Source organism: Rutidosis leptorrhynchoides, chromosome 10 (genome assembly GCF_046630445.1).
Source record: "Rutidosis leptorrhynchoides isolate AG116_Rl617_1_P2 chromosome 10, CSIRO_AGI_Rlap_v1, whole genome shotgun sequence".
In the NCBI taxonomy this organism is placed as follows: Eukaryota; Viridiplantae; Streptophyta; class Magnoliopsida; order Asterales; family Asteraceae; genus Rutidosis; species Rutidosis leptorrhynchoides.
The window spans coordinates 351,847,686-351,871,467 of record NC_092342.1 but is presented as its reverse complement, the minus strand read 5'-3'; the positions used below and the strand labels follow the sequence as shown (position 1 = coordinate 351,871,467).

The following is a 23,782-nucleotide window of genomic DNA, read 5'->3' as shown; positions in this document are numbered from 1 at the left end:
AACAACAATGGAGCCGGTAACTCAAATGAAGGGTGCTCCTATAAAGCTTTCATGGGGTGCAAACCTCACACTTTCGATGGAACCGGAGGACCGGTTGCTCTCACTCGATGGTTTGAACAAACAGAAGCCGTTTTCAGCATAAGTGGTTGTCAAGACCAAGACAAGGTCAAGTACTCCACTCACACTTTCTCCGGCGTCACTCTTACTTGGTGGAACACCTATGTACAATCGGTGGGTACCGATGAAGCCCACGCTCTATCTTGGTCCGATTTGAAAGGAAAGATGATCACCGAATACTTTCCGCGCGAGGAAACCCGAAAGCTCGAACAAGAGCTAAGAACTTTAAAAGCGGTCGGAAACGATCTCAAGGCCTATAATCAACGATTTTCTGAACTAGCCTTGATGTGCCCAAATCTTGTGAACCCCGAAGCTTTAAGGGTTGAACTTTACATGGATGGTCTTCCAAAGAGTATCAAACACGGAGTAATGTCATCCAAACCCACTAATCATCAAGAAGCTTTGAACATGGCCCGCAAATTGATAGAAACGGTTGACGAAATCGTAGTTCCGGCACCTAAAGCCGAGGACAAGTCGGGTAACAACAAAAGAAAATGGGAAGCTCCCCAATCAAGCAACAACAACTTTGCCAAGAAATCTTTCACCTCCGACGGCAAGAAGGGTTATGCCGGAAAACTACCTCTTTGCAACAAATGCAACAAACATCACTTTGGCGAATGTAGTAAGCTAATTTGCCATCGGTGCCAAGGAATTGGTCATAAGGCCAACGATTGTAAAAGTGCCACTCCCGTCGCTCGAAAGTGGCCCAATGCACCAAAGACGGGCACTTGTTACGAATGTGGCCAAACGGGTCATTATAGGAATGCATGCCCAAAGAAGAGAGATAACCCCAACACGCGCGGCCGAGCTTTCAACATCAACACCGAGGAAGCCCGGGATGACACTGAACTAGTCACGGGTACGTTTCTTCTCAACAATTCTTATGTCTCTTGCTTATTCGATTCGGGTGCCGATAAATGCTTTGTATCCAAGACTTTGACTCATTCTTTTAGCACTCCACCTCTTCCATTAGAAACCACTTATACCATTGAAGTGGCTAACGGGAAACTATTAAGTGCCGACACATATTACCGGGGGTGTACGTTAAACATTTTGGGTAAGGAATTTGAAATTGACTTGATACCCATGGAACTAGGAAGCTTTGATGTAATAATCGGTATGAATTGGTTAGTCAAAATGAAATCTCACATCCTTTGTGATCTTAACGCAATCCGAATTCCTATCGAGAATGGTGAACCTTTGATTGTTTATGGCGATAAGAGTTGCACCAGACTCAACCTCGTTTCGTGCCTTAAAGTTAGAAAACTACTCCGTAAGGGTTGTTTTGCGATCCTTGCCCACGTTAAGAAAGTCGAGTCCGATGAGAAGCACATCGATGATGTGCCAATTGTTAGTGACTATTCCGATGTATTTCCCGACGAATTGCCGGGTCTTCCACTTCATCGACCGGTTGAATTCCAAATCGATCTTATTCCGGGAGCCGCACCCGTAGCACGTGCACCATATAGACTCGCTCCATCCGAAATGCAAGAATTGTAAAGTCAAATCCAAGAACTACTTGATCGTGGTTTTATCCAACCTAGCCATTCACCTTGGGGCGCTCCGATTTTGTTTGTTAAAAAGAAAGACGGATCCCTACGAATGTGCATTGATTATCGTGAACTAAATAAATTGACGGTTAAGAACCGATATCCTCTTCCTCGCATCGATGACCTCTTGATCAACTACAAGGGTCTTGTGTATATTCGAAAATCGATCTCCGCTCGGGTTATCATCAATTAAGGGTTAAGGGGGAAGATGTCTCCAAAACCGCTTTCCAGACTCGTTATGGTAGTTATGAATTCCTTGTCATGCCATTTGGTCTCACTAATGCACCGGTGGTGTTCATGGATCTTATGAACCGCGTGTGCAAACCGTATCTCGATAAATTCGTTATTGTGTTCATCGATGACATATTGATCTATTCTAAAAATGAAGAAGAGCACGAACAACATCTCCGACTTGTGCTTGAACTCTTGAGACAAGAACGACTTTATGCCAAATTCTCCAAGTGTGAATTTTGGTTGAAGGAAGTTCAATTTCTTGGTCATGTTGTAAGTGATCAAGGTATTAAAGTCGATCCCACGAAAATCGAAGCCATTAATAAATGGGAGACTCCTACTACTCCTACTCACATTCGTCAATTCTTGGGTCTCGCCGGGTACTATCGTAGATTCATCGAAAACTTCTCTTTGGTTGCACGTCCTCTAACCGCATTAACTCATAAGGGAAAGAAATTCATTTGGGCGACTGAGCAAGAATCCGCGTTTCAAATCTTGAAGACAAAGCTAACCACCGCTCCTATCTTGTCACTTCCCGAAGGCAATGATGATTTTGTTGTATATTGCGATGCCTCGAAACATGGTTTTGGGTGTGTATTGATGCAACGGAAGAAAGTCATTGCTTATGCCTCTCGACAACTCAAAATTCATGAAAGAAATTACACGACTCATGATCTCGAACTTGGAGCCGTTGTCTTTGCACTTAAAATATGGAGACACTATCTTTATGGAACCAAGAGTACTATCTTCACCGATCACAAAAGCCTTCAACACATCTTTGATCAAAAGCAACTAAACATGAGACAACGAAGGTGGATTGAAACTTTGAACGATTACGATTGCGAGCTTCGTTACCATCACGGGAAGGCAAACGTAGTAGCCGATGCCTTAAGTCGAAAAGAAAGAGCGGTGCCTCTTCGTGTCCGAGCCTTAAACATCACCATCCACACAAACCTTAATAGCCAAATTCGGGTAGCCCAAGATGAGGCTCTCAAGGATGAAAACCTTTCACGCGAGCTCTTGAACATTCTCGTCTCTCGATTCGAAATTAGGGAGACCGGACTCCGATATTACGCCGGAAGGATTTGGGTGCCTAGTTATGGGGACCTACGAAGCCTTATTTTAGATGAAGCCCATAAGTCACGATACTCGATTCACCCCGGTGCCAATAAGATGTACCACGACCTTAAACAACTATATTGGTGGCCGAACATCAAAAGGGACGTAGCTACTTATGTTTCCAAGTGTTTGACATGTTCCAAAGTCAAAGCCGAACACCAAAGACCGTCCGGACTACTTCAACAACCCGAGATCCCGCAATGGAATTGGGAAAGGATAACGATGGATTTTATCACCAAGCTACCAAAAATGACGGGCGGTTATGATACCATTTGGGTCATTGTTGACCGACTCACCAAATCCGCGCACTTCCTAGCCATGAAGGAAACCGACAACATGGAGAAACTCGCACAACTCTACATCAAAGAAATTGTAGCCCGACACGGTGTACCCTTATCGATTATATCCGACCGAGATGGCCGTTTTGTTTCTAGATTTTGGCGTACTTTGCAAGAAGCATTGGGAACGCGTTTAGACATGAGCACCGCATATCATCCACAAACCAACGGACAAAGCGAACGCACAATTCAAACCTTGGAAGACATGCTACGAGCTTGCGTTGTCGACTTTGGAAAAGCTTGGGATAAGCACTTGCCTCTCACCGAATTCTCCTACAACAATAGTTATCACGCGAGTATTAACGCCGCACCATTCGAAGCATTATATGGCCAAAAATGTCGTTCTCCTCTTTGTTGGGCCGAAGTAGGCGACGTACAAATCACCGGACCCGAACTCATTCACGAAACCACCGAGAAGATCGTTTAAATCCGAGATAGGCTTCGGACGGCCCAGAGTCGTCAAAAGAGTTATACCGACAAATGATGCAACGACCTCGAATTTCAAGTCGGTGACCGAGTAATGTTAAAAGTCGCACCTTGGAAAGGTGTAATCCGCTTTGGGAAACGCGGGAAGCTAAATCCGCGGTATATTGGTCCCTTCGAAATCTTGGAGCGTGTTGGAACCGTTGCTTATCGTTTAGATCTTCCGCCTCAACTGAGTTTCGTTCATCCTACCTTCCATGTATCTAACTTGAAAAAGTGTCTTGCCGAACCCGATATCATCATTCCTCTCGAGGAACTTACTATTGATGACAAACTTCATTTTGTGGAGGAACCGGTTGAAATTGTGGACACCTCCGTCAAGACGTTAAAACAAAGCCGAATCCCAATTGTCAAGGTCCGTTGGAATGCCAAAAGGGGACCCGAGTTTACTTGGGAAAGACAAGATCAAATGCAAAGGAAGTATCCTCATCTATTCGTGAATTCGGAAACGCAAGATCTCGAGGAAGAAACAACGACTACTACGCCTACTTAAATTTCGGGACGAAATTTCTTTTAAGAAGTAGGTAATGTAACATCCCGCCTTTTTCCGGTTACTTTCCGTTTAACTATTTTAAAGTCCGTTATATATTTATAACATCTTTCGTTAATACGCGTTTTAAATTATCTCGATTAGGTAATTCACGCACCCGATTCAAACTTGAGGGACTAAAATTGACACGGGGCAAACTAGTTGACTAGGTCACCTAGTCCACCCCAATAACCACCATTCAACCATCTCCATCTCTCTCTCTTTCTCTCTAGCAAGAACACACACACAATTTCCAAATTCATTCAATCATCATCTAAATTCGATCTAGGAGGCTTGCAACAAAATAAATTACATATTCATGATCCTCTCTTCATCCTCTTCATTTTGGTACCAACTTCATCTCGTTTGGGTAACATTTATAGAACTCTAGATTTCTCTAAATTCGTGTTTTTGACTTGAAATGGTGTTAGTTAGTGTCTATGGCTCATTGTGATGTCGTGTATGTAATTTGTAGGCTCGATCTTGTTATTTGGTGTAACTAGCATGAACACTTGAAATGGGTTAGTTTAACCTTTGATTTTGAATGATAAAATGTGTTTAGATGTTAATGGTTGTGTGTTCAAAGTGTTAGTTACTTCATTAACTTCGTTTTGGTGTGTTGATTGACATGAAAACCTTACATTAACATGATTATTGGTTTTGAGATTTTGGTTAGGGTTTGATAAGCTTTGTATGAACTTTTGATGTATCAAATGCTTTGAAATATTGTTGATAAGTGTTTTGTTGCAACGTGTGTTTGATTACCTTCGAAACGGCATATCATACATGTAAATTGGTTACCCGAATCATGAAACGCGTTTTTAGAACTTGAACCTTTGATTATGAAAGTTTAATGCGGTTTTGGGTTATTGTAGGTGTTAAATTACTTGTTGAAATGTGTCTAGTCGTTGTCTTTGTCAAATTACCTTCCCAACGGTATAAAATACTTGACTTGATTGTTTGCGAATCATAAATTTTGTTTATTTGGTTTTTGGTTCGTGTACTTAGAAACTTACTGCATCAGACTGGAATACCAATCTGGACGCCGGCCAGATCCTTGGACGCTGTCCCAGATTACAAAGCTGGACGCCGTCCAGATCTTTGGACGCCGTCCCAGCCTTCAAAGCTGGACGCCGTCCAGAAAATCTGGATGCCGTCCAGATACACTGGCAGCTTCTGTCTTCGTTGGTCGTTTTACGAAAAATGTTTGCTATACTATAGACCTCCGATTCACATGTAACTTGTTCTAACATGCTCATGTATGATTAAAAACCTCAGAAAAAAATAGTTCGGGACCCGACCCGAACGTGTTGACTTTTTCGTTGACTTTGACCCGACCAAGTTGACTTTTAATCAAACTTAACCAAGTGTTTGTGCAATCGTTCTAACATGCTTTTATACTTGTACCTTGCATGAAACATGACAATTTGATTCACATGCTATTATGATCGAGTCTTAACGAGCCATAGGACTAATTGAACATCTTTGACCAATCGTGACTATCGTTATTGATACAACCTATTTGTTTAGGTCAAGACTAGCATTGTTCTTTGCACACGTTTACTTGTTGAAGTACTTTACTACTCGTGCATTCAAGGTGAGATCATAGTCCCACTTTTACACTTTTGAAACTTATATTTGGGATGAGAAAACATAAACGTTCCTTTTTAACTAAGTGAACACAAGTACAGGAAAACAAACATTCTACATACGAGTTTAGAACAAAAATCCCCAATTCGATTATCATTAGTTACACTTGCCGGGTGTAAGCGAGAACTTATGTTATATGGCCATATGGGTTTGACAAACCCTCATTTAAACGGTTCGCTACCGTTTACGAATGAAATATATTTTCGAGAAACAGTGTATGTTCTAGCACTAAGGTGATGGGGTTCTATGGAAGGAATGTTAAGCATTGATAATTAGGTGCTCGTGAAACAAACTTTTGGAATGTATTACTATTATCTCATTGTTGCAAATCTTGTGGTTCACTTGTACTTACTTACTCAAACCTATGATTTCACCAACGTTTTCGTTGACAGATTTCTATGTTTTTCTCAGGTCCTTGAACGATACATGATACATGCTTCCGCTCATTATTTTGATACTTGCATTGGATGTCGAGTATATATATGCATACATGGAGCGTCTTTTGGCTACTTTTAAATTGTGTTGCATAAGTTTCATTTGTACTTATAACTTTGTAACGTAACTTGTGCTGGAACTATTCTTGTAAACTTTGAACAATCTTTACATTTGAAATGAATGCGACATATCTTTTGGTCAAACGTTGTTTTAAAGACTTATGACCACGTAACGGGACCTAAGTAGACGGTGCCGTCAATGACGATTTTGTCGGGTCGCTACAGATGGTATCAGAGCGTTGGTTGTAGGGATTTAGAGTTCATTGGTGTCAACCTCGAGTCATAGGGTACATTGGTGAGTCTAGACTACAACCGGCATATAGACTTGAAGTAGGAATTACTTGACTACTTGTGCATTTATACTCGAACGCTTCTACTCATATCTATTCTTAGTTCATCTTAATCTCACGTTGTTAAATTTGATTGACACGCCACCTTGACTATATGAAATGATGTCGAATGCACATATGAATCAGGGTAATATAATTTCCGGGATTATATTACGGTGACTCATGTGAACATTTCGACATTGTGGCATAAAGAATTTAAGGTGAGTCAAGGAAAATTTTCTCTCTATCTTTATTCCATATCACGGTTAGTATTATTTAGAATACTAACCAACGGTATTCTTTTGTTTTGAAGGAACAATGGCTCCTCGCCGTGCGCCACGCCGTGAAACTCCCGAACAAGCTCTACAACGCATGATAGCCACCGCCGTAGATGCGGCCATGGCCGGTCACTCATCCAACAACAATAATAATAACAACCACAACAACAACAACAATAACAACAACAATGGAGCCGGTAACTCAAACGAAGGGTGCTCCTATAAAGCTTTCATGGGGTGCAAACCTCACACTTTCGATGGAACCGGAGGACCGGTTGCTCTCACTCGATGGTTTGAGCAAACGGAAGCCGTTTTCAGCATAAGCGGTTGTCGGGACCAAGACAAGGTCAAGTACTCCACTCACACTTTCTCCGGCGTCACTCTCACTTGGTGGAACACCTATGTACAATAAGTGGGTACCGATGAAGCCCACGCTCTCTCTTGGTCCGATTTGAAAGGAAAGATGATCACCGAATACTTTCCGCGCGAGGAAACCCGAAAGCTCGAACAAGAGCTAAGAACTTTAAAAGCAGTCGGAAACGATCTCAAGGCCTATAATCAACGATTTTCTGAACTAGCCTTGATGGAAGAAGGTCATAAAACGTATGTGCAACGCCAACGAAGACTAAATCCTAATATGCAAGATGTTGTTAAGAAAGAAATTATTAAACTACTTGATGCAGGTTTAATTTATCCAATTTCTGATAGTCCATGGGTAAGCCCAGTTCAATGCGTGCCTAAGAAGGGTGGCATGACTGTCATTACAAATGAGAAAAATGAGCTTATTCCTACTAGGACTGTAACAGGATGGCGTGTTTGTATTGATTATAGAAAATTAAATGACGCCACCAGAAAAGATCACTTTCCCTTACCTTTTATTGATCAAATGTTGGAAAGATTAGCCGAAAACAGTTACTATTGTTTTCTTGATGGTTTTTCCGGATATTTTCAAATTCCAATAGCACCAGAAGATCAAGAGAAAACCACATTCATGTGCCCTTATGGTACTTTTGCTTACAAACGCATGCCATTTGGACTTTGCAATGCCCCTTCAACCTTTCAAAGGTGCATGATGGCGATTTTTCACGACATGATAGAAGAATGCATGGAAGTTTTCATGGATGACTTTTCAGTCTTCGGTGATACATTTGAATCATGTCTAGTTAATCTAGAACGAATGCTTATTAGATGCGAACAATCAAATCTAGTTCTTAATTGGGAGAAATGCCATTTCATGGTTAAAGAAGGCATCGTTCTTGGTCATAAAATTTCAAAGGAAGGAATTGAAGTGGATAGAGCTAAAGTAGATGTAATTGCTAAACTTTCACATCCCACCAATGTTAGAGGAGTTAGGAGTTTTCTAGGGCATGCCGGTTTTTACCGACGTTTCATAAAAGATTTTTCTAAAATTGCCACTCCTATGAATAAACTCCTAGAAAAAGATGCTCCATTCATCTTTTCAGATGAATGCATCAAATCTTTTAATATACTTAAAGAAAAACTCACTAATGCGCCGATCATGATAACACCAAATTGAAATCTACCGTTTGAACTAATGTGCGATGCAAGTGATTTTGCAATGGGAGCCGTTTTAGGACAAAGGATTGAAAAACGATTTCAACCTATTTATTATGCTAGTAAGACGTTACAAGGAGCACAAACAAATTACACAACTACTGAAAAAGAACTCCTTGCTATTTTCTTTGCTTTTGACAAATTTCGTTCATATCTCGTTCTAGCTAAAACAGTGGTCTATACCGACCATTCTGCTCTTAGATACCTATTTTCAAAACAAGATGCCAAACCACGATTAATCCGTTGGATCTTACTCTTACAAGAGTTCGATATTGAAATCCGAGATAAAAGAGGAGCAGAAAATCTCGCAGCGGATCATCTTTCTCGTCTTGAAAATCCTGAATTAGAAGTTCTAAATGAATCAGCCATACAAGACAACTTTCCTGATGAATATCTATTGAAGATAGATTATAATGAAATTCCATGGTTTGCAGACTATGCAAACTACTTAGTATGTGGATTCCTTGAAAAAGGATTATCGTACCAAAAACGAAAGAAATTCTTTAGTGATATAAAACACTATTTCTGGGAAGATCCACATTTGTTTAAAAGTTGTCCCGATGGAATAATACGCCGATGTGTATTCGGAGATGAAGCTAGTAAAATTTTAAACCATTGTCACACAGGACCAACAGGAGGGCATTATGGGCCTCAGCTCACCGCAAAAAAAGTTTATGATGCTGGATTCTATTGGCCTACAATTTACAAAGACGCACACCTTCTTTGCAAATCATGTGATGTATGTCAAAGGGCCGGAAAAATAAGTCAACGTGATGAAATGCAACAAAATGTCATTCAAGTATGTGAAGTATTTGACATTTGGGGTATTGACTTTATGGGTCCATTTCCAAAATCTCATAATAATCTCTACATTCTCGTAGCCATTGATTATGTATCTAAATGGGCGGAAGCACAAGCTCTCCCAACTAATGATGCACGAGTTGTAGTCAACTTTTTAAAATGTCTTTTTGCAAGGTTTGGAACACCGAAAGCTTTAATAAGTGATCGGGGTACTCATTTCTGTAATAATCAACTTGAGAAATTTCTTAAAAGATATGGAGTAACTCATAAAATCTCCACCGCATATCATCCACAAACAAGTGGACAAGTTGAAAATACCAACCGAGCTTTAAAACGTATTCTAGAGAAAACCGTAGGATCAAATCCGAAGGAATGGTCCATTAAATTGGAGGATGCACTCTGGACTTTTAGAACTGCCTACAAAACTCCAATTGAACCACACTTTTTAGACTTGTTTACGGAAAAACATGTCATCTTCCAGTAGAAATTGAACACAAAGCATTTTGGGCTTTGAAGACATGTAATCTTGATTTACATGAAGCTGGACGTCTACGGTTAAGTCAATTAAACGAATTAGAAGAATTAAGACATGAAGCATACGAAAATTCATTAATCTATAAAGAAAGAACGAAGAAATGGCATGATAAAAGAATCAGAAGTTCAAACGAATTTAAAGAAGGAGACAGAGTTCTTCTTTTCAATTCACGATTCAAGCTATTTCCTGGAAAATTGAAATCAAGATGGTCTGGACCATTCATAGTCAAAAGAGTTTTCCCATACGGAACAGTAGAATTGATAAATTCAAATGGGATTGAATTTAAGGTTAATGGTCACAGAGTTAAACATTACATAGATAGTCCAATGGAAGTTGACAACGAAGTTAATCACAATTTCGACACCACAGCTAACTAAGTGTGGGGAGAATCAAGTTTTTAAAGGATAATATGTATTTCTGTTAGAGTTAGATTTTCTGTTTTCGTGTAGTTTTAGAAAATAGAACCCGAATGTTCTTTCCCTAGCAGACCCTAAAGAACTAGTCTTCTCCCCCCATTCTGATTTTTTTTTTTAGGTTTTTACGAGATGAAGACTTCTTGTGAATTAAACCATGGTCTAATGCTACACGCTTTGATCACTAAACGTAATAATGACACACTTTCAAGTGAAATAGTATCATTAATCAGAGGTAAATTGGACGGAGTAAGAAAAGAATCCAGGAACGAAGATAATAAGTTACAATTTGGTAAAGGAAAATCAAAATCCGCAGCGAAAAGAAGAGCACGACACCGTGAAAGATGTCACAAATGCGGAAAATGGTCACACGAAGGTAAATGTTCAAATAATCAAACCTATTCAAACACCGAATTTATTACTTTGTGCAGAGACAGACCGTTCATATGTTTAAAAGAAAAAACATTGAATGCTCGAGGTTACGCCTATGTAGCTATGGAAAATCAATTAGTCCGACTATCTTATGACTGGGCTAGAGCATATCACTAAGAATACTATCTCACAAGTAAGTTTGTACAGTTTTTATTTTTATTTTTATTTTTAACCTTTTGATAATAAACGCTAATTTGCTCGTTATAAAGTTTTAAATTGGTATTCGATAAAATTAGGTCTTGCGACCGAAATTATTGATATCATACAAAAATTTATTACATCACTGCGAAATTTAACGTTTATTCTTAAGGTATACATATCTTTAATCAATCAACCCAACATATTTCAAAAATTCGTCATGAGTTAAATTAGGTTATGAAACCGAAATTACTTTACCGAAAAGAGGGGCGTATGTTTTTGATAATATTTGATTGATTAAAGTGGGATAAAAGCCAAAAAGATTTTTAATTTTATTTTTACTTTGTTTTTAAAATTAATATTAAAATAATATTGTAAACTTGTTAAAATTAATATATATTTAAAATTGTAAATATTTGAAAAATTAATATTTTTAAAACAAAAATATAATTTAAGTTTGGTGTGAATTTTTAATATGAATTTTTAATTTTATGCATTTTAAATTTAAGTTTGGTGTGAATTTAAAAACAAAAATTTACTTTATTTTGCTAAGTTAAAAATATGATTTTTAAAATTCGTCGTGAGTTTAAGACTAGGTCATTGAACCGAAATTGCTTTACTCGAGGGAGGGACGAGAACTTTTATTATCATTATTTTTAATCTTATTGAACTAAAGTAAGCCAAAAATATTAAAAAACCCAAAAATCTTTGCTTTTAAAAACCGCTCTTAAAAATGACAAATTTTAAAATTTTTGTCAAGGGACGAACTAGGATATCGATCCGAAATGCCTCATCCTAAAAAGAAACAAAATTTTAATTTTTAAATTAATTTTATGTTTTATAAAGTTATAAGGTTGTTTAAAAAAAAAAAAAAAACCACCGCAACTCGCGGAGGTTTAAATGGCCACACCACCGCACTCGCGGAGGTCAAAAAACCCAGAAAAAAATAAAACTGATCGAACAGACCAGTTTGTACACACACATACCCATTTTCTGCGAAAAACCCACGAAAAAAATCGCCCAAATTCGCAATTTTTCACCATTTTTCATCAAATCTTTCATAAAATCACAATGAGGAGACTATTATCAAGGAATTACTCAAGGAAATCGGTAAATTTCTACACCTAAACACCATTTAATCTGAATTTTTAGTGTTCTTGAACAATTTTATGCCTAATTCGATTTTGATGCTTTCTAGTGTAATAATGCTTCAATTGTTTGTGTATTATGCTTGTATAACCTAGATTGATGCTATTTAACATGATTAGAAGCTTTGAACTTCAATTTTTGAATAATCTAGGGTTTGTGTTCTTGAGCAAAATTAGGGCTTTTTGATATAAACAGGTTATGGCCGAATTTTGTTGTTAGTTTATGCTAAATTGAGTAGTGTAACATGTTTAGGTTGCTAAATGATCAAAACTTTGATCCTAAACATGATTTATGAAGATTAAAGTGGACTTTTTGAACCAAAATTGCATGAACTTGATTTAATTGATATGAATGCCATGAGGATCTTATTTAATTGTTATAATGATTGTTTTTGACATGTTTTAAAAGATAAATGCGAAGGAACTTTGTGTACATTTTTGTAAAAGTATATTTATAAAAGTGTAGAATTGTTAATATTTTGAAAATGTGTATAGAGTTTAATATGGATTAAACATGTCATTGTAATTGTTTAGATTTATGATTTTGCTAAAACTAATGCATATTTGGACGCACAAAAATTGTGTTTATTTTGCAGACTGAAAGGGGTGAATCTTCATCCCAGGCTCGCAATGCTCCTCCGGAAGATGCAGATCAACAGAAAATTAATAACCAATACCGACAAGATATGCCTCACCCAATTGTTTCATATTCAAACATTCATGAGGCAGATTTACATCCGAATTTGAGATTTGATAGATATTGGATAGACTATCCAAAATATCAAAAGAACCTGCACAACCTTGTGTCTAATAATGTTGAGGTACCCAGAGTTATAGATTGGGAACCATTAGAGGTAGTGGAATTGGCCGACCCAATCAGGGAATTACTTACTCAAAGGTATGGTAATTCTACTTTTAGTGATTGGGTAAGTTTATTCAACATGCGTAGACCTGTGTATAGAGAATGGTATATAGAGTTATTATGTACTATTGAAATAAATGATCGGGTAGATACTTTAACTGATCGTAGTTTTCTTAGATTTTTATTAGGAGGGGAGATGCGCCATATGTCTTTACTAAATATGGCTCGGGCTTTACGTATATATACACCCGAGGAGCTAGCATCTTATGATTGTCAGAGGTTAATAGTTTATGGTAGGAGGGTGGATGAGAATTTTGATACGAATGACGTATGGAGTAGGATGACTAGCCATCGCCGACTCCAGGGGGATTATACTCTTATCTTGATATTGATAGAGCTGAATTAAGAGTAATCCATAGGTTTTTAGCCAATTCGATTACACAACGAGGTAAGAATAAGGAAAAGATAAGTGAACAGGATTTGTTTTACCACATGTGTATTCGAGACCCACAGAGCGCTGTAAGTATACCTTTTTGTGTGGGTTATTATTTATTAACTATGGTTAGGGGTATGAGGCGTGGTAGCATAATAGGAGGTGGTATATTTATTACTTTAATTGCTGAATATCTCGGTGTGGATAGAAGTCGGGGGGAATTATTAATGGCAGAACCAGAACTCCGCGATAGAATAGATTTGCGTGTTTATCATGGTGCTAAGGTCTTAAAGAAACGAAACAACGCGGCAGCACGTTATGATGGCAGGCATCCACAGGTTGAGAGAGATCAACAGCAAGGTCAACCGGGAGGGGGTAATCCAATGACGAAAATGCAAATTTTTATGGCTCGACACGAGTATGAAATGACTAGACAAAAAGCATTTCAAGATTGGCAGTATCATCAAAGCCAAATCATAAGTCATTGTACACACGTAGGTAGAGACTACATTCCTACCGTTATGCCTGAATTTACTCCTTGGACTTTAGAGAGCCGACCACCATATCCTACATATGACCCGGCCCAAGCATTTTACAGCATCTATGGATACGCTTGGGACCCATACTGGAACCATCCTCCTCATCCGTAATTTTCTATTTTTGTTTATTTTATTGTAATGTTACTAATTCTTAATTTTCTTATTTCTTATTTTATTATTATAATAGCTTTTATAATTTTCTAACTTTATTAGATTTTAATAATTTTTGAATGTGGTGTGATAACCCAACTTCAAAAATATGTATATATGTGTTTGTAGTTTATCTCATGTACAAAACAGGGTAAAACAGCGCATTTTCAAAGACTGGCATTAAGTTCAGCAAAAGCTAGTACTTTTGACGACAAAAATGAAAAACAAATGTGATGTACCAACAGACGGAATGAACAAATGATGTGCACCATTTATCATTCAGCAAACAAACGCCAATATATTTGGAAACTTTGGTAAAATTTAATCATTTTTCTACGCTAATCACCCTCAATAATTTAAATTGTTACTGATTTATGCAAATGAGGGCATTCCAAGATCTTAAGTGTGAGAAGGGGTTAAATTCTTTCGAATTTTTAAATTTTTTTGATTTAAACACTTGGTTACCATTAAAAATACTAGTAACGTAGTAGTTGTATTAGAATCTAGTGCTCTCTGATAACAAAGAACAGCCCTAGTCTTATATACTGACTACCCACTTCTAGTAAAATTTTTCAAAATTTTCAATTAAATGAATTCAAAATCATGTTTATACATATTTATGAACGATAAAACTAGGTGTTAACACCGAAATTATTGTTACCTCGAAAAGGACATAAATTGAGAAACAAACCAAAATGTTAGAATTCATTTAAAATGGAATAGAGGAAAATAAAAAGGCAAATAAAAGCCAAGTGTGGGAAAATTTACCAAGTTATTTAAAACATAAGTCACATATTTTTGTAACAAATAATTGAAGATACTTTTGCTTTGGTCTAAACTAAACAGTTTTACCCGATTTACTGTAAGAAAGATGGATCTACACGATGAATCAATTCCATCATTAAAAGGAAGTAAAGTCATCCGAAAAAGAAACGCACTTCTTGATTTAGGTCATGAAGTTGTCGTCCAGACCAGCTGTAGGTTGATGAAAAATCTAGAAAAGTCATATCTAAAATCAGCAGGAAATCCACGGACCTCAGCATCAAACAGGGTCGCCATGTGGTTAGACTTATCCTAACCATGAGAGGATCTGTCTCGTAAAATGGGGAGGGCGCCGTGCAAATTAGCTTGATAAGACTAATGAATCATACCCCCAGAAAGGATAATCTCCTTAAAGATTAAAAATTAGCTTTTAAGCCTGATATTACTCAATCCTTGAGATTGACCTTAAAGATTGAGAATTCAAACTCATGGAATTCAATGATATCTAAACTCGAGCTTGAACGAGAAAATATTTTGATCAAATTACAAACCGATTTGTTTTCTGAAAATCTATTTTCAATGCGTTTATTACCATTGAACGCAAAATCCTAGGAATTCACCTGGAATTCATTAGGTCACCTGAACCAAATCGGGTGTCAACTGTAAGAACGGTGGTTGCATAGCATGGTCGAAGACAGGACCTTGTGCCAGACCGAAAAACTATAGGATGATCTTTACTATTGCTCATACAAAGGATAGTACTAGCATCCGATACATTTTTGGACCATAATCAAATGCATGTCATTAGACATTGCCTTAACAGTTGCTTGTTCAACGCTTTCCTTTACAACCGGACGGTAGTTTACCGAAAGGTAATATACGGAGCAAGTATACTGGACGTGTTGCTTTCCCAATACAAGGTTAGCAAGTGGGTGACACAAAACCGCAAGTTTTGAGCTAAAGTTTTTAAATCTGAAACCCACCAAACCCACAAAAAGAATTTGCAAACACCGGTGAAGGGTTATTCCGGAAAACTTATCTAGGGTTAAAACTAGATTGAATTTTCAAAAAGATCAAATGTTTTCATAAAGATCCAATTTTCTTAAATGATCTAAATTTTTATAGTCATGTGGGACTGTAAACCATAACGTTACTACCATTGTTCATACCGCCGTAATGAAATCACTGATGTACAAAGTGTGAAGAATAAAGAAGTGATTCTAGTATATTTTTAGTCAAGACTATATTGCTTGAGGACAAGCAACGCTCAAGTGTGGGAATATTTGATAATGCTAAAAACGAACATATATTTCATCACATTATCCCTCAAGAAAGACAAGCTTTTAGTTGCAGTTGTCCTATTTACAAGTAATATTCGTTTAAATAATAAAAGGTGAAGACAAAAGACAGATTCGACGAATTGAAGACGCAAATGATCAAAAAGCTCAAAAGTACAAAGTACAATCAAAGTGGTTCAAATTATTGATGAGAAACGTCTAAAAATGACAAGAGTACAAGTTGCAAAACGCAAAGTACAAGATATTAAATTATACGAAAGGACGTTCAAAAATCCAGAACCGAGACATGAACCAGCTTTCAATGTACGACGCAACGGACCGAAAGTTACAAATTAATTATGTATATAAATATAATATAATATATAATTAATTATATAAATTATATATTTATATTATATTTATATAATTAAATCCGTCGGCAGACTAAGATCCAAACTTGTGTGAGCTGGATTCCACAGCTCCGCACTCGCGGAGCTTTGAAGACCAAAAAGGCCGCACTCGCGGAGCACTCTCTGGCTATAAAAGAACATGCATTTCGACGATTTATAGACACCTTTTATATTTTATATATATTTTTCTTTCCCCATTTTTATGTATCAAGTATCACTCCAAATCGTAATCTCAATTTGTAATTTTAATTTTAAGTTAGTGATAATAATAAGGATCAATTAGTCGAATGTTTTAAGGTTTTGTAAGTCGAAACTCTGTCCGTGTACCACTACGCTAATAACACCCAATGTAAGTTATGTTTATGTTATTTTCATTAATGTCTCGTAGCTAAATTATTATTATGCTTATTTAATGCCGAAGTAATCGTGATGTTTGACTAAAAATATTAAAATTGGGTAATTGGGCTTTGTACCATAATTGGAGTTTGGACAAAAGAACGACACTTGTGGAAATTAGACTATGGGCTATTAATGAGCTTTATATTTGTTTAATTAAATGATAGTTTGTTAATTTTAATATAAAGATTTACAATTGGACGTCCCTATAAATAACCATATACACTCGATCGGACACGATGGGCGGGATATTTATATGTACGAATAATCGTTCATTTAACCGGACACGGGAATGCATTAATAGTCACTAGAATTATTAAAACAGAGGTGAAATTATGTACAAGGACACTTGGCATAATTGATAACAAAGTATTAAAACCTTGTTATAGTTTAAGTCCCCAATTAGTTGGAATATTTGACTTCGGGTATAAGGATAATTTGACGAGGATACTCGCACTTTATATTTATGACTGATGGACTGTTATGGACAAAAACCAGACGGACAAATTGAATAATCCAGAACAAAGAACAATTAATCCATGGGCATAAAACTAAAATCAACGCGTCAAACATCATGATTACGGAAGTTTAAATAAGCATAATTCCTTTATTTTCATATTTAATTGCACTTCTAATTATCACATTTTTATTTATTGTCATTGTATTTAATTGCACTTTTAATTATCGCACTTTTTAATTATCGCAATTTTATTTTATCGCACTTTTATTATTCGCAATTTCATTATCGTTATTTACTTTACGCTTTAAATTAAGTCTTTTATTTATTTAATATTTTACATTAGGTTTTAACTGCGACTAAAGTTTTAAAAATCGACAAACCGGTCATTAAACGGTAAAAACCCCCTTTATAATAATAATATTACTTATATATATATATATATATTTGTATTTTTATAAATTAAAACTAATATAGCGTTAAGCTTTGTTTAAAGATTTCCCTGTGGAACGAACCTGACTTACTAAAAACTACACTACTGTACGATTAGGTACACTGCCTATAAGTGTTGTAGCAAGGTTTAGGTATATCCATTCTATAAATAAATAAATATCTTGTGTAAAATTGTATCGTATTTAATAGTTTTTCCGAGTAAAATATACACTATTTCATATACGCCTCGCATAACATCACTTTATTCGAGAAAACTTTGCATTCACAAAATCATCACCATGTATCTTATTTGACTGTATTGTCAACGGATGTATTGTTAGAAACTATTATATACGATGATTGTCTATACGTAGAAATCATCAGACGTTGAAAACCTTAGATTTATATATTCATTTATGGTGTACATTTTCAAAAGAATGCAATGTTTACAAAACGTATCATATAGAGGTCAAAACCTCACTATGAAATCAATGAATGATGTATTCGTCCAAATGGATTTGGACGGGTCATCACATCCTTGCTAAAAACAAACTTTTTCTTAACTTGCGGTTCTTGAAGAGCATCAAACGATGAACAATCAGCAACGCGAGCACCCTCATGATCATTAGAGGGCAAAAAAGCTCAACAAGATCGGTTTTTTTTTCTTTTTCTTTTGAGCTCTCTTCGACGTCCCTGAAATACACTCAAAAGTAACATCATGGTCGCGAGCGAATCTCCACGCTCTAAGACAGCTTTTTCCGCATTCTAACCCATAGCACGGACACGCCAATGGTCCATCTTCCAAATTCATTCCATGAGTAGAAATCACGGCAGTAGCGGCAACGGAATCAACAGACACGACATCAACTATTCGTTCTTCAACCTGTACAACAGGACCTTCTATATCCCGAGCATCCAAGTCGACCTCCTTTAGTGCCTTATTTTTCTTGTCCATCTTCTTCAAAATATCTGAAAAACCAATCTTGCTTGCCTCTACATCGACAATACCTGTAGGACATCTGGCCCTATATACAAGATCGTAAAGGACAATTAAACTAGCTAGGAGGTAACTTGTTTTCTTTTGTAGTGAAACACTATCATTAATATTGTTATTATTACTATTAAAAAATATTATTATTTATTATTATTATTTGTGCTACTAGTGTGCACAATTCATAGATCTGTCATTGGCATGTACAGAGACTTCGTAATAGTGTGATCTTCTCTCTGAAACTGATGTATGATTTGTAGCTTGTTTAATTATTCAGTATGTTTATTTTAATTGATTTTGTAATAGAGGTAAAAGTAAAATTAGTTAGAATATTTGATTGTTATAATCGTTGTAATTTTTTTATTTCTTTATAGAAGCTCGGTGGGTGTTCTTTAGTTTGTGAGATTTTTGTTAAGAGAAGATTGGGGCGGTCGTAATAACAAAAAAATAAAATAATAATAATAATAATAATAATAATAATAATAATAATACAACAACAACAACAAAATTCAATACCACATGAGTGATGTATGGGGGAAGTGAGATGTAAACAATCATTCCTCTATCCGAGAATAAAGACAAGTCATTTTTTCGCCCAGAGTGAAAACACTCTCAAAAGTAGAGAAAGTCATCTCTCTCTCTCTCTATTCGACGGATAGAGAGATTGCTTCCGAGTGGACCTTCGGCCAATAAGTAGGAAAAAATAAAAAAAAACAATTAAAATTAAAAATAAAATTGAGACGCTATGAAAATGTAAAATCAAATTTTCATGGGTTTTAAATCCTGCCTGAAATTTACTTTAGGCTCTAAGAGTCAGTCAAGTGTTAGTTTTTAACTTGCTGACCAATGTGGGCCAAACAAGCTCCAAGTCTCCGACCATGAGACCATTTTTATTGGTGCGTTAGTTTTTCAGCATGATTTAGGTGGTATCACATGTGGCACAAACTGACGCTCCCCTGATGCCTCTAACGGAGCGTCAATGGTAACGAAAATGGAGCGTTAGTCGAGGGACTGGCGGAAAAAGGGTCGGATTTTGTTTAACCAATCAAATTTTACTAAATTATTTTATATATTATATTATTAATTATTTATTTATTAATCACATTTTAACATATTAACCACTACAAATTTAACACTCAAAAGTGACCCTTCTTGATTTACCTTCATTTCATGACTTTTCCCCGTCATAGCTAATCATATATATAGTTAACAAAGGGATAGCGGTTGATGTAATTAAAGTGTTGCCGACGTAATGGGCTCTTATACGGCCTTTTCCTGCCACACGTGGAAAGCATCCTCATTCTCACCTCACATCTTGTTTAACCGATTAGTATTTGTTTGACTTTTCATATGTTGACGTATTTTTTATAAAATATGAAAGTTCCTTATATTAATCTAGATATAGATATTAGATTAGATATTAGATATTAGATATTAGATATAACTATAATAACAAAAAGAAATCATATAATTAATAATATAATTAATATAATGATCATAATAATATGAAAAGATGGTGGTCGATGCAAGTTTAAGTTTGGTGATTGCTTCATTTGAGATCTACACGTATTCGTCAACGCCTTCTACTACGACTATATTATGTTTCCATTTACCTCCTTACAAATATTTCATGTTCGCTTGTTTTACCCTTCAGCTCACCAAGAATTGAAGAAACAAAAACAGGGATAATTGTATTTATCAGCATCAACTATACCTCATTTCAAAAATGAAAAATTCAGAATGTCATCTTTTATATACAAACAACAACACACAATTACAAAGTGTATATAGATAGATCCTATTTTTGTGTATAACTAAACTTTACAGTGTACTAGTATAGCTAGCTTAGCACTACTTACATCCTAAGATATCATGTTTCAGTTACGGTTACAAATTAAATATAGTTTTAGCTAAGCTAGATTGAACCGTTGAGCGATCCTACGACAACAGCCATGCCTATTCTTAAACACAAAAACACACAGTAAATAGCGATTAGCCCGATCCCCAACAACTTGTTAGGCTGCATTTGATTTCTTGGCAACACCATTAGTGCCCATAAAAGTCCGATTCCAATGAACCCAAGATTACACAACAATCCACTATCACTTGTTATCATGTAAGCATCTGGTCTCTTTGACCATGACCCAATCAACATTGAAACTCCTAAACCAACAAGCGTGTTAAACATTGGACCCGCGTAACAACCAGATAGCGCTATCTGCACACCGTCTGCCCCATTCGTTGATAACGCAACATTTGACATCAAATCACCCATCGAATTCCCCCATGCTAAAACGGTTAACCCAAGTATTGATGGGTTGACTCCGAATATAAGACCAAGTGAAACCAATAAAGCAACTAGCTCATTTGCAACCATGTAGAACCAAATAATGCTCATAAAGAACCCTCCTAGGATCCAAGGAAGCAACCACTTGTTTGGTGGTTGGTCGGGTCTAGTGCACACGAACGCACCAACACCAAGCGCACACCCGATGACTGCGCCTCCAATATAAACCAAGTCTTCACCTAATTGACCACCTTCATTTCGGCTATTCCAAAGGAATGCTAGAAGCAGGGGAGCACAAGTAACACTAGCTACAGCATAACCTTTTGACCATCTCTCTTCATCTATAATCGGAATAGTTAACCTTCTCGGCAACATTAACGGAAACTCTAACCATTTTAACAACGTGGCCCACGAAAATGAAGAGCCCGAATTCTCAATTTGTGTCTCTTCATCAACCCATCCCCATTGAGGCTTAATAGGGGTTTCTTCCCAATCATGATGATTAATATTATCCGAATACATAGCCACATTGGATCCCCACATCCAATGTGGAAGATGCGGCACTGTTGCCACATCAGTTATTCGACTTGCTGACGTGTCAGCAAGAGGTAACAATGGTGCATAAACTTCTATCTTAAAATTACCATCATCTTTTTTTCTCAAGATTTCGCTAGCAGCAACAAAAGTCGCGTAAACAACATAAATGGAAACAAAAGCAATGGCCCCACCAACATTAACCTGTCCAACAAGCAAAATTACAGCAAGGATCACAACTGCAAAAAGAAACGTACATACGTCCCTGACGAAACATTTCTTATCGATACGAACATGCTGATCAGAAACACATATAGAAATAATACCAACAACCACACAAATAATGAAAACGGATCCACCGGAGATACTATTAAGTCCGACATCGGGATTATTTGTACCAACAAAAGCAGCAATGCTTGCAAACACATCAGGGGCACCATTTCCTAATGGAAGCAAGGTTACCCCTGCAACTGTTGGTGGTAACCTCAACACATCGGACATTTTCTCAAGACAAGAACAGAAATAATCAGCAGAAGTATTGCCTAAGAGATAAAACAGGGCAACTAACCATAATACAAGAGTAATATAACCAAAAACATGATTAGAATGACAGTAGAAGAAGTCTAAATAGTAAAAAAAGCCACCTGATTTACATTGAGGATTAGCTTTTAAAAACTCACATTGGTTATCATAACCTTGATGTTGATTAAGACCAGAACAATCAGTTGGTTCAGTGATCACCAAGCTTTTCAAAGAAGAAGTGTTTTGAAACAACGCTAGTGATACCCGATTGTTGTTATTCAAATAGGTGGTAATGGGTTGGTTAGATTTAGATTTAGATGAACATAAAACAACAAAAACAATGATACAAACAACGTGAAAAAAAGCACGAGTGAACATTCTATTTAACTTTCCCATCATTAATTTGTCCCTCTTCTGTTATTGTTAATTTTATAAAAAAAATAAACAAAACAGCCTTGGGAAAATATGAAGGAGATTAGGGTTGTTAATATGGTTATAATCAAGAAATTAAAAAGAAGAAGAGAGTTATATTGTGGATGATGTCCCTTTTCCTGATGAAAATACAGAAAGAATAAGAATGAAGAAGTAATGATGAATCAAACACACGTTGATGGGAGTGGTGTTTGCAATTACAATAAAAATAGTGGTTAGGTCATTGTTATTAGTTATTTGACTTCAAGGTAGCGCGTAATGCAATCGACGTGATACATAATGCGGAGTATTTATTATTACGGAGTATTATTTAGTTATAATAATAAAATAAAAAATAATCATATAATCAAGTCTCACTCTTGTTTTAATTTCGCATGATATGATATAGAAATATAGAATTGATGATGGAGCGTGTCAAGCGTGTGAAATGGAATAACTTTACTCAATGCCATCATTTATGTCGATACCTCAAACTTCAACTGGCCTTTATTATTGCCATCTACTATCCGTATTTCTTTCTTATTACTGTATTATTTTCCAAACACGTACATCTTTTTTTTATTACTTTACATACATATGTAATATGTATGATTGGCATTATTTTACACGTGTAATGACGTTAAGGATTGTGTAACATACTCCCATATTTAATCGTTTCTAAGCATCAAACTTGATGTTCGATGTATAACACATATAACCTGCCTGGGATAGTACGTACACTTGCTAGTTTTGTTTGTTGTCCTTGAATATCACTGCAAGAAAAAACATGACAGGCGACACATACATTTGCGGTGACACTTTCTCGCCGCAAATAGAACCACTACACGACAAAATGTTCATCTATTTTACCAGGGTCCACCTAACAATTGTGGCGATACCTTTTTTCATATCACCACAAATAAATTAATGTATTTTCTTTTTCATTTTCTTTCTTAATAAATTCTAGTCAGACTGTAACACCCCGTTTTTTTAAACATGGCGCTTGTGGCGTCATACGGAGTTCAAGAATGAGTATTTGATAGTTTGGATGTAATGAATTGACCACGTTTGACTTTGGGATGTTTTAAAAGTGAAATTTGAGCACATCAGGTAAATTGTCAAGTTTGAAGGTGGTTTGTCGCGTTCTGGTGAGTCGCGA

General features: G+C 36.4%; 1 protein-coding gene across 1 annotated transcript; it reads right to left on the bottom strand.

The window, feature by feature from the left end:
* Positions 1 to 20,601: 20,601 nt before the first annotated feature.
* On the bottom strand, positions 20,602 to 22,608 carry LOC139871494 (cation/calcium exchanger 4-like). Its single transcript, XM_071859198.1, has one exon. The coding sequence runs from the start codon at positions 22,606 to 22,608 to the stop codon at positions 20,785 to 20,787; it is 1,824 nt and encodes a 607-aa protein (XP_071715299.1). The 3' UTR covers positions 20,602 to 20,784.
* Between the last annotated feature and the right edge of the window lie 1,174 nt (positions 22,609 to 23,782).